The following is a 13,210-nucleotide window of genomic DNA, read 5'->3' on the forward strand; positions in this document are numbered from 1 at the left end:
TTTATATTGCCCAGATTTATATAGTCGTTTTTTAACAGGGACATTTTTAGCATTTTGACAGGGACATTTAGCATACATTTAGGTAATTTGAATGGTATTGTGATCAGAGGATTCAATTATGACAATTATTATAATTATGTTTCTTTTCTGCCACAAAACACATTCATCCACATCCACCAGTATCTGTCTGATATTGGCCACGAGGAGCCAGTATCAGTCGGAGCCGGCTGTGTGATGCTGCTGTGACACAGTGTGTGTGCGTGTGTGGTGGGCGGGACCACGGATCACACTTCACCTCTCTCTCCTTCCAGATCCATCTCTCCACCTTCCTCTCCTCTCTGCAGCATCCCTCCTCCTGCTCAGCCAATCCCCTGCTGGGGAGTGTGATCACGTGACCCACAGCCACCAATAGCTCTCCACCAGGCACCGGCAAAAAGAGGGGCGGTGTCCCCTCTCCTCCTCCTCCTCCTTCTCCTCCTCCTCCTCCTCTTCGCTGTGAATCAGACGGTGAGTCTGGAGGAAAGTGGATGGATGTGAAGGATCCGTCTAACGAGCCGAGACACGTTTCTTCTTCTTCTTCTTCTTCTCCTCCTCCTCCTCCTCCTCCCGGAGCTCTTAGGCTGCTGCTCACTCTTTAACCTCCTCTCCCTCCCTCCCACTCCTGGGGAACACAGGGGGGATGAATGGGGAGGCGATGGAGGGGAACCCGGCACCGGAGCAGCAGCATGCCGGTAACACCACCCACCTCCCTCCTCCTCCCACCATCACGCCGGCCATCCCTCCCTACGTGAAGCTGGGTCTGACCATCGCCTACACCATCTTCTACTCGCTGCTCTTCGCCTTCGTCTACGCCCAGCTCTGGCTGGTGCTGCGGTACCGGCACAAGCGCTTCAGCTACCAGACGGCCTTCCTGTTCCTGTGTCTGCTGTGGGCCGCCCTGCGAGCCCTCCTCTTCTCCTTCTACTTCAGGGACTGTGTGACCGCCAACGCACTCGGCCCGTTCGCCTTCTGGCTGCTCTACTGCTTCCCCGTCTGCCTGCAGTTCTTCACGCTCAGCCTCATGAACCTCTACTGTGCACAGGTGATGGGGGGAGGGGGCACTGGTAACTGGTTCTGGTTCTGGTGGAGGAGACACTGGTGAAACTCTCCCTGCTGCAGTGATGTAGAAGTGTACCTTCAGGGTGTGTCGGTACGCTGTGACATCACGGCTGGGTGTGGTTACACCTCTGACCACACCCATGAGTGATGCAGCGGCCGAGACACTTTCAACCAGCAGGGGGCAGTGAAACACAGTCTTTCTATCTGGCGATAACTCGTACAGTTACAGCCGCTTGTAGTGATCACGTCTGTCCGAGTGGAATTGATCACTAGTGATTATTTGAATTCTTCCAATTCTTGGGCCTTTTTACTCACCAAAGGCCTTGCTTTGGGTGAAGCTTAGCCAGTTTTTAGCCGGATTTGTTTAATTGCAGCACAGGTGGTGCTTGCAGACGAACGACCCCTTTGACCCTCTTTGTCAAAGGAGTGTTCCTTTCTGTGACCGGACGTTTTCAATCCATTTGACGAGGGCGGCCTCAACGACAGATGATTTCCCTGTGTGCATTCGTTTTTCATTGAGATAAATTATCTAACAATTTCAAGGTGCAAGCAGCACCAGCCTCAGGTAGCCGGCAGGGTGGCAAACGGATGACAGCGAGGCAATGTATTGAGCTAGTAAAGTAAAAAGACAAAGAAAAATGAAGTAACATTAGCCTATGGTAGTTTAAAAAAAATATTGTTCCATAGGTTGTCATTTTTAAAAAGACCCAAAATGAACACTTTAAGCCGTCTACAAATGAATTCCACTGTAATCCTAGTTTAGATCCTAAAGTCTCCAGTGGTACCAAATAAATCAGGTTGAGATTTGGGGAAATGTTTCTACAATAATTCACAAGACCAGCACCAGTCGTCCCAGCCTGGTTCCAAACCTTTGATTTGTTCATCTATTTAAACGTGCTGTTGAGCTCATTTCTATATCAACCAGTCAGAGTTTGGTAGGTGGGATTAAGAATGGAGACAGCTAAGTAGCTACATCCAAAAGGCAACAGAAAAAAAGGCCACAAAAAAGAGACAAGCTCGAATGAGATGGAAGCAGTTTTGAGTTTGAACATAGAAATGTTTATTGCTAGCGTAAATGCTACTGTGACGAAGGATGACCTCTAAATACAGGTTGGGAAGATTTAAAAGAAGATTTAAAAGAAGATTTAAAAGAAGAGTTCACAGAATTTGTGAAACAGGAAATGAAAAACTTGTACTCTCAGGATTTATACAGTGAGAACTTCAGATCAACTTGTTGGTTACAATCATTCTTTGTTCTTACGTCTTCAAAAAGTTCTTTGTTTGGGTCGCTGATGGTGGTCTCGTAAGAAGCTTGTTACAAAGAAATACACACTCACATTTCTAAGTGTGGAGATACTCAAGATTTACTTGACGGATGCTTGTGCATGTTTTTTTTCTTTGTGCAGACGTCCCAAAAATGTTGACTCACTTGAAGATTGTCTGGACAAACAAATTTTTCTTAAGTGATCTTCATTTAGCAGACGATTTTCACATACACACATCAAGAGTCATTTGGAGATCAGTGCTCGGCTCAAGGACACTTCTACTAGTGGACAAGAGGAGCTGGAAATCAAAACCACCAACCCGAAAACTGAGCTTCCTTGAGTCTTTGAGCCAATTTGAGGGGTTTTGGTTGAATGGCAACTAACATAAGAAGCTGCAACGTCAACCATCCAGAATCCTCTAACATTGGTCTGAGTGCAGTTTTGTCGTGGTGATCCGTTTAACATCTTCCTCTCTCCTCTTCATCCATTCATCCAACAGCAGCTGGCGGTTTCAGAAATAGACCAGAAAATAAAGACATAATAGAAATGAGCCACTTTAGCAGCAGCTTAACAACACTCGTTCCTGAAGAGCTGAGATGACGCAGGTTATTCTTTTCAACCAAACACGACGGTGTCTCGTTTCTTAAATGAGGGCAGAGAGGAGGGACTAATCGATGAAATGAGCTGCAGACTGATGGCTCTTAAACAAAGTGGTGGAGGAAGTATTCAGATATTTTTACTACGGTACAAGTACTAATATAACACTTAGGAAATACTCCAATACAAGTTAAAGTCCTGCATTGAAAATGTTACTTGAGTAAAAGTATCTAAGTTTAATCAGGAAAATGTACTTGTATAACATTAAATCATTAGATTATTATTAATCATACATAAATGTAAAAGCAGGATTTTAGTGTTGTAGTCGAGGTTATGCTCATTTAAACTATTAACTAATGATTATTTATATTATGGATTCATCTGCTGATTATTTTCTCCATTAATCAATTGATGGTTTGGTTACTAAAAATAGTGAAAATAGTAATAAATGTTTAGTCCAACCAACAGTCCAAATATCCACATTATTACTTATATATTAACATTATTAGCTATATACAATAAAGAAAAGCAGCAAATCTTGACATTTGTGAAGCTGGAACCATGAAAAGTTTTTACATGAAAAACGACTTTAGGAACATTATTGGCAGAAATTAGAAAATAAATATTCATCATTTTGTTTTCATTTGTATATAATCACATGAAACTAAGAATTGTTGAGTTTTGGTTAACTTAGAATAAGTCCTACCTTTCTACACAGGAAGCAATCCGCAATGTTTCTACAGTAGCCCAGGACGGACAAACTAAACAATGGCTCCAGAGAGGCCCATTCTCATTTTTACGTTACTTGAAGACCACCGTAGTTCTCTGATGAGCTTGAAAATGGAGAGGTCTATCTCAGCCAGCCAGAAATAGATCAAAAGAACAAAATAAAAGCCCTCTTCAGCAGATATGTCATGGTTAATGTGTGGGACAGTCCTGGCCTGTTATCATCCTAATGGTTGATTAAAAAAAAAAAAAGCTACAATTACATTTCTTTCCCCTTCATTGATCCAGTCTGCCAAGCAATGACTTACGTTTTCACCTCATCAGCGTTATCATAAGTCGACACAGAAACAGCATTGTGTCATAAAATATGTCGATTTAATAGTTGTTACGTCTGTAAACCGATTTAAAACTGACTACTTCTACTTTGCATGGACGTGGCTTGGTAGGTATGTAGGAAGGTGGTGTCCTCATTGTAAGCCCCGCCTTCAGAGCTGTAATTGGCTGATTGTTTCTCAAACCAAAAGTGCCGTCAAGTGGCCAAACGCCAGATCTGAATTACTGAACAAACCATGTGGGTGAAGATTCAGACGTCTGCAGCTCTAAGTGTCTAATCAGTGTTTTATTTGTCCCCCGTACAGGTTTACTTTAAGGCCAAGTCCAAGTACACACCTTCACTGCTCAAGTACAGGTAAGCAACTCTTTCTGACTGAATAAATCAAGTCTCTTTAAATAAACTTCCAACATGCATTCATAAATGAGATGGAACATGTTTAAGCTCCGCCTCCATGTCCCCCCCCCCAGACTTCCTCTGTACCTGGTCTTCTTGGGCGTCAGTCTCCTCTTCCTGGTGGTGAATCTGGTCTGTGCCCTGCTGGTGAAAATGACCGCCGCCGACGTGAAGACCATCGTCCTGGTGAGGGTCACCATCAACGACAGCCTGTTCGTCCTCTGCGCCGTCTCGCTGTCCGTCTGCCTCTACAAGGTCGCCAAGATGTCGCTGGCCAACATCTACCTGGAGTCAAAGGTACAAAGTCGCAGGTTTCCTTGGAGGCGAAACATCCCTTACTTAAGGTCCACCTACTAACTTCCCTGAACTTTCAACCCCATCTCATGGTCTTTATCAGCACCACATGGAATCCATTAGAGATTGTCCCTGATCCAGGATATTCCAGGTTTTCGAGGAGGGAATTAAATAATATAATTAAAGGGAATAATAATGAGTGATACCTGTGTGTGTTCAGGGGACGTCGGTGTGTCAGGTGACTCTGATTGGCATCATGGTGGTGTTGCTGTACGCATCGCGCGCCTGTTACAACCTGGTGGTGCTCGCCCTCACCAACATCGAGACCATCAACTCCTTCGACTACGACTGGTACAACGTCTCAGACCAGGTGAGGGTCTCTCTCCGACGGCCCACAGGTGGTTTGACAGAATTTTAATCAGCGTCCTGGTTTAATACAGAAGTCTGGAGTTTAAAGAGCTTTTTGCACATGACCTGTGAAGAAGTATTCAGATAATTTACTGCAGTAAGAGTACTGATACCACACTGTAAAAAAAAGTCCTGCATCAGAAATTTACTTAAAAGTATCTAAGTTTTATCAGTAAAATGAAATCAAAATATCAAAGTAGAAGTACACATTGTGCAGTAAAATTTCAGCGTATTACTATTATATATGATGTCTCTGGATTAATATTACTGCTGCATTAATGTGTATGTTGTATTTTACTGCTGTAGATATGTTTAACTCCTTTATATCCTGTTGGCGAGTTTAATCTACATCAATGCATATAATATCCTATGAAAGTTTATTTAACTTAAGAAGTAGGGGAGTTTTCCCAACACATAAAGGAACATTTGATTTATCACAAACATTCAACATCAACACATCTGGAGATACGAGTTTCACTGGACAGGAAGGGAATAAAAACTGTAATATATAAAGTAACCAAAGCTGTCAGACAAATGTAGTGAAGTAAAAAGGACAACATTTACCTCTGAGATGTAGTAGAGTAGAAGTATAAAGTAGCATAAAATGGAAATACTCAAGGGAAGTACAAATACCTCAATTCACAGTACTGTACTTGGTGTCTCTCCAGGCGGACTTGCGGTCGTCGATGGGAGACGCCGGTTACATCGTGTTCGGGGTGATTCTGTTCGTCTGGGAGCTGCTGCCCACCTCGCTGGTCGTCTTCTTCTTCAGGGTCCGCCGGCCGCCTCAGGAAAGGGTCAGTCCTCCTGGTTGGGTCAGGTGACCTCTGCAACTTACACCTGGTTGTTTTTTTAAGTTGTAGCTAACTCTAGGGATGAAAAAATTGTCAGTGTGGTCCAGAGTGAAATATCTCAGCAAATATTGGATGGATTGTACTTAAATTTTTCAGACATGTTGATTCACAGACTTTTCCAATTTTTATCTAGCGCCATCATCAGGTCAACAACTGAATTTGTCAAATACTTTGGTTTATGACCAAATACCTGCAGAACTTGACATTCCAATAAGCCTCAGTTAATACCAAATACAACATATTAGCATGCTAGCACGCTACATTTAGATAGTGAACATGTTAAACACAATAGGCTACGTGCTAAATGTTAGCATGTTGACATTATCAGTACAGCCTTTAGAGCTGCTAGCATGACTCTAGACTCTAAAAAAAATTAGAGGAGAGCTTTTCACCACTTTTCAGTAGAGAGCTGCAGGGACAACGTACTTTTTTAGGCTAACCCCGTAAGTTAGCAACGCACTGGTTCCTTGGACAAAAAAGCCAATTGGATTTTTCCATAGATGTTGCATTATTGCAGAAAATAAATTCTGTGGCAAACAAACGTTTTTTGATACTTAGACATTTTGTTCAACAATGTAATCTTCACAAATGATTTGATTTTTTAAGCGTTCAGTAGAAGTAAGAAGCTAACCCAAGACTATTATCATGGTTGAATAAGCACGAGTTTACACAATGAGGCTTGAAAGGCGGACTAGTCTGCAGGATAATGTTTCGTAGCCCGATTTAGCCACTTGCTAGCAACATACAGCCTTTTTTAAGACAAGTTCAAATTCAAAGTTCGCGAGAGGGGTATCTACTGACGTTTTTTATAAAATACCATAAGCTTGTGTTAACCACAGACCTTATTTCAAGCATCTAACCAAAAACACATTCATTAACCCATTGACTTTGAGACGAAGAAACAGGAAGTGCAAAATTGTTAACTCATTTCTGGGTTTTAGGATTCATTACTGCAGCATATATAAAGTTATGTCCTTTAAACAGATTCACCAGCTATGAAATAAAATGAGATTTTAGTTACTTCAACAATCACATTTTCAACATGTCAGTAATGACTGACTTTGCCCATATTGTCTACATGCACAATGAGTTATCTGGCCACCTAAAAGGTCACTTACATCTGATTAAATCCTTCAATCTGAGATTTTTGAGGTTTTCACTGCTGATGTCAGATGATGGATTTGATCAGAAGATCCTCCTGTGTGTGTTAACTTTGAGTCTTTGTTTCCACAGAGCACTGTTGGGATACCGAACCACGTTCTCTCCTCCAGAGGATACTTCTTTGACAACCCTCGACGGTACGACAGCGACGACGACCTGGCGTGGAGCATTCCTCCCCAGAATGCATCAGCGAGGTACGAACTCCATCACTGGTGTCACCAATGACCCTTTTGCATTTGGTATTTCCGGATAAATATAGATAAAGCAGCTATAATAATTTCCCATTCCACTGTGGGACTTTTGATTATAATCTCTTACTAACCAACAGGAAGCAATTTCATAATATCTTGATATATAAGAAAATCATTAAGTATTAATACCATAGTGTAGAAATACTGTGTTACAAGTAAAAGCCCTGCATTCAAAAGTCTAGGCATCGGAATAAACAAAAAGTACCAAAATTAAAAGTACTCATTATGCATACTGGCCCATTTCAGAATAAAATATGAATGGATTATTGATTATTATTTATTATTAGCTCAATTTAATTATGTTACATACTGCTGGGTAGTTTAATATATATTATAATTCATCAGAATTTATTAGATGATTATATTAATATTAATCTGAATCTGCAGAGTATCTTTAAGCTTTAAAAAAATTGCAGTAAAGTAAAAAGTCCTTATTTAGGTAGAAGTATAAAGTAGCAAAAAATAGAAATACTCAAGTAATGCGACAGTAATTACAAATTGTATATGTACTTACTTTCAAACGTTGCAGATAATATTTTAAAGGTTGGTTTCAGGCAACACATATTAAAACATACATTATAATGCTGATAATAATAACTATACTACTATTACTGTTAATAATAATAATAATAAAATTAATAATAATATTAATACTACTACTACTACTAATAATAATAATACTAACAATAATATTATTAATAATGCATTAATAAACCAGCTGACTGACAGTGTTTCATCTCTCTGACAGTCTTTCCTCCGACTGCTACGACTGGAGCAGCCGTCACAGCAGCTTTACGGTTCACACCAACAGCGACGAGCAGCGCCTGACCGCCACCGCCGGAGAGCTCCACCCTTACCCATAATCCCCCTCTTCACTGTACAGCATCACTCTGCACTTTGACACCGATCAGTTATTGTGTTTCTTATCACTCACTGATGTAGAAGTTTGTAGACTCACGTGTAGAAACTTTAGATGAAATACCAGAATGTTCTGCAGGGTTCCCACATGGAGTCGTGTTCAGGTCATTCACTAGATATTAATTCACTTTAGTCTTTAGGTTTATCCTCTGGGGACCTTGAATGCACACCGTTTTTTTGCCAATCCATCAGGTAGATGCATAAATCTTTAACTGGATAAACCTGCGCCACCAGCAGGTCAGTGGATCATCAAAAGTCTGTGAAATGTATCCTCTGGGGAACATGAATAAATTAAACACATAGATTGTGCCAATCTATCAGGTAGATGTAGGAATCTTTAATTGGATAAGTGAAAATTTTGGCCTGCTGGTGTCAGAAGATCTTCAAAGTATTTAGGTTTATCCTCTGGGGAACATGAATGCACACCGTTTTTCTGCCAAGCCATCAGGGAGATGCATAAATCTTTAACTGGATAAACATGCGCCACCAGCAGGTCAGAGGGTCATCAAAAGTCTTGAGGAATTATCCTCTGGCGAACATGAATAAATTAAACACATAGATTGTGCCAATCCATCGTGTAGATGTAATTGGATAAGTGGAAATTTTGACCTGCTGGTGTCAGAAGATCATCAAAGTCCTTAGGTCTATCCTGTGGCGACAAATGAAAGCACACCATTTTGAGACAATCCATCAGGTAGATGTAGGAATCTTTAATTGGATAAGTCAAAACTTTGACCCGCGGTAGTCAGAAGATCATCAAAGTCTTTAGGGTCTATCCTCTGGGGAAAATGAATGTCTAGACAGAATTTAATCACAATCAAACCAAAGCTGTGAAAACCATTTAATGAATTGATATGTTGAAAACCAGAGAGGGACACCATGTTTGATCACGAGTGACCCAGACTTGTTTAACTCTGTGTAGGAGCCCTGTTTCAGAGAGAATCCATGTTTTATAGACCCACAGTATGTAGACGATGTTGTGATGAATGTTTTAGAGAATGTTTCTTGATTATTTTGGGGAGTTTTTCAAGGATTATTTAAATAGTAGAATAAATCTGCTAAAATTCTTCATTTTGCTGGAAATAATTATCCTCACTCAAACAAAGACTCCAGATGTTAAAGTGATTGTTAAGATTTCTCACAGCTGTTTGATCAGTTATACGAGACAAGAAAGCAGAGACTGGAGAGATTATCTGACAGGTTAATAAAGGTTAATTTAGTCTATTTTTTTAATAGTAAACTCTAGTTTGGTAACAGCTTGTATGTTATGAGTTTTATCAAACATGGAGGCCGATAGACAAATAGTTTAATTTCCTGTCCTGAATAATCCTTGAAAAACTCCTTGAGTCATTTTGAGAGGTTCTTGACTGTAAAGTAACACTAAATACATCATAACACACACAGACACATTCACTGTGTGTTGATTCAACATAATCAATATCCTGTAAATATCAATAACCAGACAACTGAACACCTCTGTGTTGTTTTGATGTTCACCTCAAAAGATCCGCGTATTAACAAATTATTTAACGGTGGGTTTGAAACCAACACAACTGTCAAATCATTCAAATCTGAGGAAATAATGAGGAAAAAACTGATTTTAAAACGTTAATATGTGCTTTCTTTTGCAGTGTTCACATTTCTGTTACAATGTTCAGGAAAAAAAAAGGTCTATATTTCTAAGAGACGCAGGTTTTGTAAGTTATTTGTACAGAGTCGCACTGAGATAAAGTGTTTTGTTGTTGAGCTTTTTTGTGTTTGTGGTTTGTGTGTTTGTGACGTGACGACACGAAAACACTTAATTAAAGTTTGTCATTACAACAAACAGGCGTTCATTTCATTATTTCTTGATTTTTTGTTTTTTCAATGAGTTCAATACGTTTGCTTATGACCAAATACCTGCAGGACTGACGACACTCCCATCAGCCTCACCTGTATTATGCGTTTACTGCTGAATTCAAAACGTTAGCATGCTTACATGCTAAATTAAAATGGTGATTATGGTAAACATTATACGTGCTAAGCTTTAGCATGTTAGCATTGTCATTGTGAGTGCATTAGCATTTATTAAAGCCTCACAGAGAGGCTAGCATAGCTGTCTAAATTCTTTGGACACATGAAGAGGAAATCTGTTATTTTTCAACCTGTAGTTTTCCATGTATCGTATCTAACTGACTAGCAGGGACAACAATTTTTTGAAATCGGTCCAGTATTGAGGGAGAGCGCAGGACAAAGCTGGCACTGTCATTTACGTCCACTAAAAGTTTCTTCTCATTAAAAATATTTTTCAACATCATGGCTGAATATTTAGATGATTACAACAATGTGGAGGAGGGTCTTTGAATTTGATGGCTGCCCATATTTATTTGAGCTAGATTATACAGATATTTATATTCCCATTAATATTTATGCGTGATCTGGGACAAAATAACAAACAGATTATTTCTCTCTAGAGTCTTTTCCTTAATGTTTTCAGAAAACAATTAAAAAGAAGCCATTTTAGTCAATTATTTTAGCCTCAATACTGGACAATTTCTAAAATTGTTCTCCCCATTAGTCACTCAGACCCAAAAACATGTTAAAAATAGCGTTGAAAAATACTGAAGGTACCCTTTAAAAAAGTGCCCTTTGGAGTTTTCTTGAGAAAAAAGTTTATGTTTACATTCAGAAGATTTTCATTCTCATTAAACATTTGTAAAAATGATTTTTCTTGCTTTATTTACTAGTGTTTACTAGCGTGCATTCTCCTTTTTTTGGCTCGTTATAACCAACTATCCATCAGTGGACGAGTCAAACCAATGAATGGCAACTTAAAGATACAAAAACTATTCTAAATGAAGTGAAAGAATAAAAAGCGTAAAGAAAATACTGTTACAGTATATTTTGAGTAATTTACTGGATTAGTCGGAAACCTGCTCAAGATTATAAAACAAATTCCAAACAAGAGTTCAGTGATGTCCAGAAATATTTTATTCTTCTTCTTGTCAAATAAATATACTCAACAGGTACACACATAAACATGGTGCAACTATATATATATATATATGTTCATAGAGATCTGAAAGCAATAGAAAGAAAACACTTTAACCTGTGCTGCCTCTTACAAACTGTACAGATATAAACTAAATTCGGATTCAAACATGACGAGTGTGAAGATTGGAAGCAGGTTTCTTATATATTTTTCTTTTTTTGTGTTTTTCCAAAAATCGCGACTTAGTTTTAAGGCTGACGAGTGGACTGTACAGGACGTCCAGCTGCTGGAGGGCATGCAAGGCTCAGAGGAAAGCATGCACACATCTCACTCACTCACTCACTCAAAACACACTTTATGCATCATTTCTGTCTCACATTCACATAAACAAACCAAAAAAAATAGACTTAATTAACTTATTATAACTGATAACAAATGGAAGCAAAAAAAAAAAGAGGCTGTTATCATTTAAATATTTATAAGCAACTGAATACCTAGTTGTGAAATATTATAATAATAATAATAACTTTTAAAACTAAATCTGACTTAATATGTTTTAAATTAAGTCGTTTGAATTTCCAGTGTATTTTCTGAAATTTTGAAAAGAAAAGAGGTTGCTTCCATCCAGGCATTTAATTTAAACAGCATTAATTCCTCCTATCAACAAAAAAAAAAAAAAAAAAGCCTGCAAAGTTTGGCATTAAAGCATCGGGGGAAGGCCAAGAAGATTTCATTTTACTTTTAAATTTAAATAATATATTTATTTGAATAATATTTTTCTTATCCTTTTACATGTTCTAAACTATTAAATTACAAGTGATGCATCAGCCACACTCTCATTTATACTGACCAAAAAAAAAAAAAAAAAAAAAAAAAAAACTTCCAACATATCTTATCATAACATCACGTCTCCAAACTATGGAGGAGATTTAAAGAATCAATAAAAGGAAAAGATAAACACTCTCTGGTCATCACAAATAAACAAAGATACATACAAAAAAATGGAGGCAACTTAAAACTCTTTGGTCCACTTCTCACTTTTACTGCTGAGCAAAACAAAACTATTCAGACTGGAATCATGAATAAATCTGTAAAATCGCCTCATAAACCAGTTTGTCCACCTTCTGAAACCAAAACGACAGACGCGCTCTGTTTCCTTTGCTTGTTTGACGTTGCTCATTGATTGCAATCGTTTCAAATCCTGTGGGTTTTTTTAAGGTATTACTCTCTCAGGATGAAACGCCTTGCTAAAGTGTATGTCTGGTGATATTCTACATTTTTCTTGTTGTCAACAATTCCCAATTAAAGATCAAAAACATCAATGAATGTATCTACTAGCAAGTATTGTGTGTGTGCGTGTGTGTGTGTGTGTGTGATTCAATCCCATAAATACACCGTCCTGCTGCCACAAATACTCACTAGAGCACCAAATGTGGATTAATCCGCCGCTGAAAATAGTCCCTAACAAATGCACCACTTCCTCCTACAGTGACCAGCTGTTTTAGGAAAAATGAAACTATATATTTGGGTTTTTTTAAGATTTACTTCTTCCGTAGGAACCAATGGGCTCAGAGCAGAGAGCCACAGACAGGAAGTGAGAAAGTACGGAGAGACGCACATCAGCACTTTGTTGGTTTGAGTCTGTAAATAATCGGGTCAGTTAACAGCATGAAAATCTGTAACAACACCAGAGAATGTTTCTAGTAGTTCTGATCGCAGTCAGCCCTGGACATAGAAGTCCTAAACGCTCCTGAAACATTTGTGATCAGCCGGCATGATCCATTAAAAAAAACCAATCCTCTCGTCCCTGTGCCTTCATTTCCCTTATGAGGAGATGTTAAATTAAACACTCAAGCAATAATTCATCTCAAGAGAATCTTATAACTCCTACTTCTCCTACTTAAATAAATCTGTCTCGACTATAGGTGTGCTTTAAGACA

The 13,210-nt window shown here is 38.9% G+C and overlaps 1 protein-coding gene across 1 annotated transcript; it reads left to right on the top strand.

Moving 5' to 3' along the window:
• Nucleotides 1–679: 679 nt before the first annotated feature.
• LOC129095589 (G protein-coupled receptor 137Ba-like) lies at nucleotides 680–8,244 on the top strand. The gene is made up of 7 exons (XM_054604093.1): nucleotides 680–1,081; nucleotides 4,325–4,374; nucleotides 4,488–4,710; nucleotides 4,928–5,077; nucleotides 5,784–5,912; nucleotides 7,203–7,324; nucleotides 8,130–8,244. Exons 1-7 carry the CDS (start codon nucleotides 680–682, stop codon nucleotides 8,242–8,244), a joined length of 1,191 nt encoding a protein of 396 aa, XP_054460068.1.
• Nucleotides 8,245–13,210: the final 4,966 nt, after the last annotated feature.

This window comes from Anoplopoma fimbria, chromosome 9 (genome assembly GCF_027596085.1).
Source record: "Anoplopoma fimbria isolate UVic2021 breed Golden Eagle Sablefish chromosome 9, Afim_UVic_2022, whole genome shotgun sequence".
Classification (NCBI taxonomy): Eukaryota; Metazoa; Chordata; class Actinopteri; order Perciformes; family Anoplopomatidae; genus Anoplopoma; species Anoplopoma fimbria.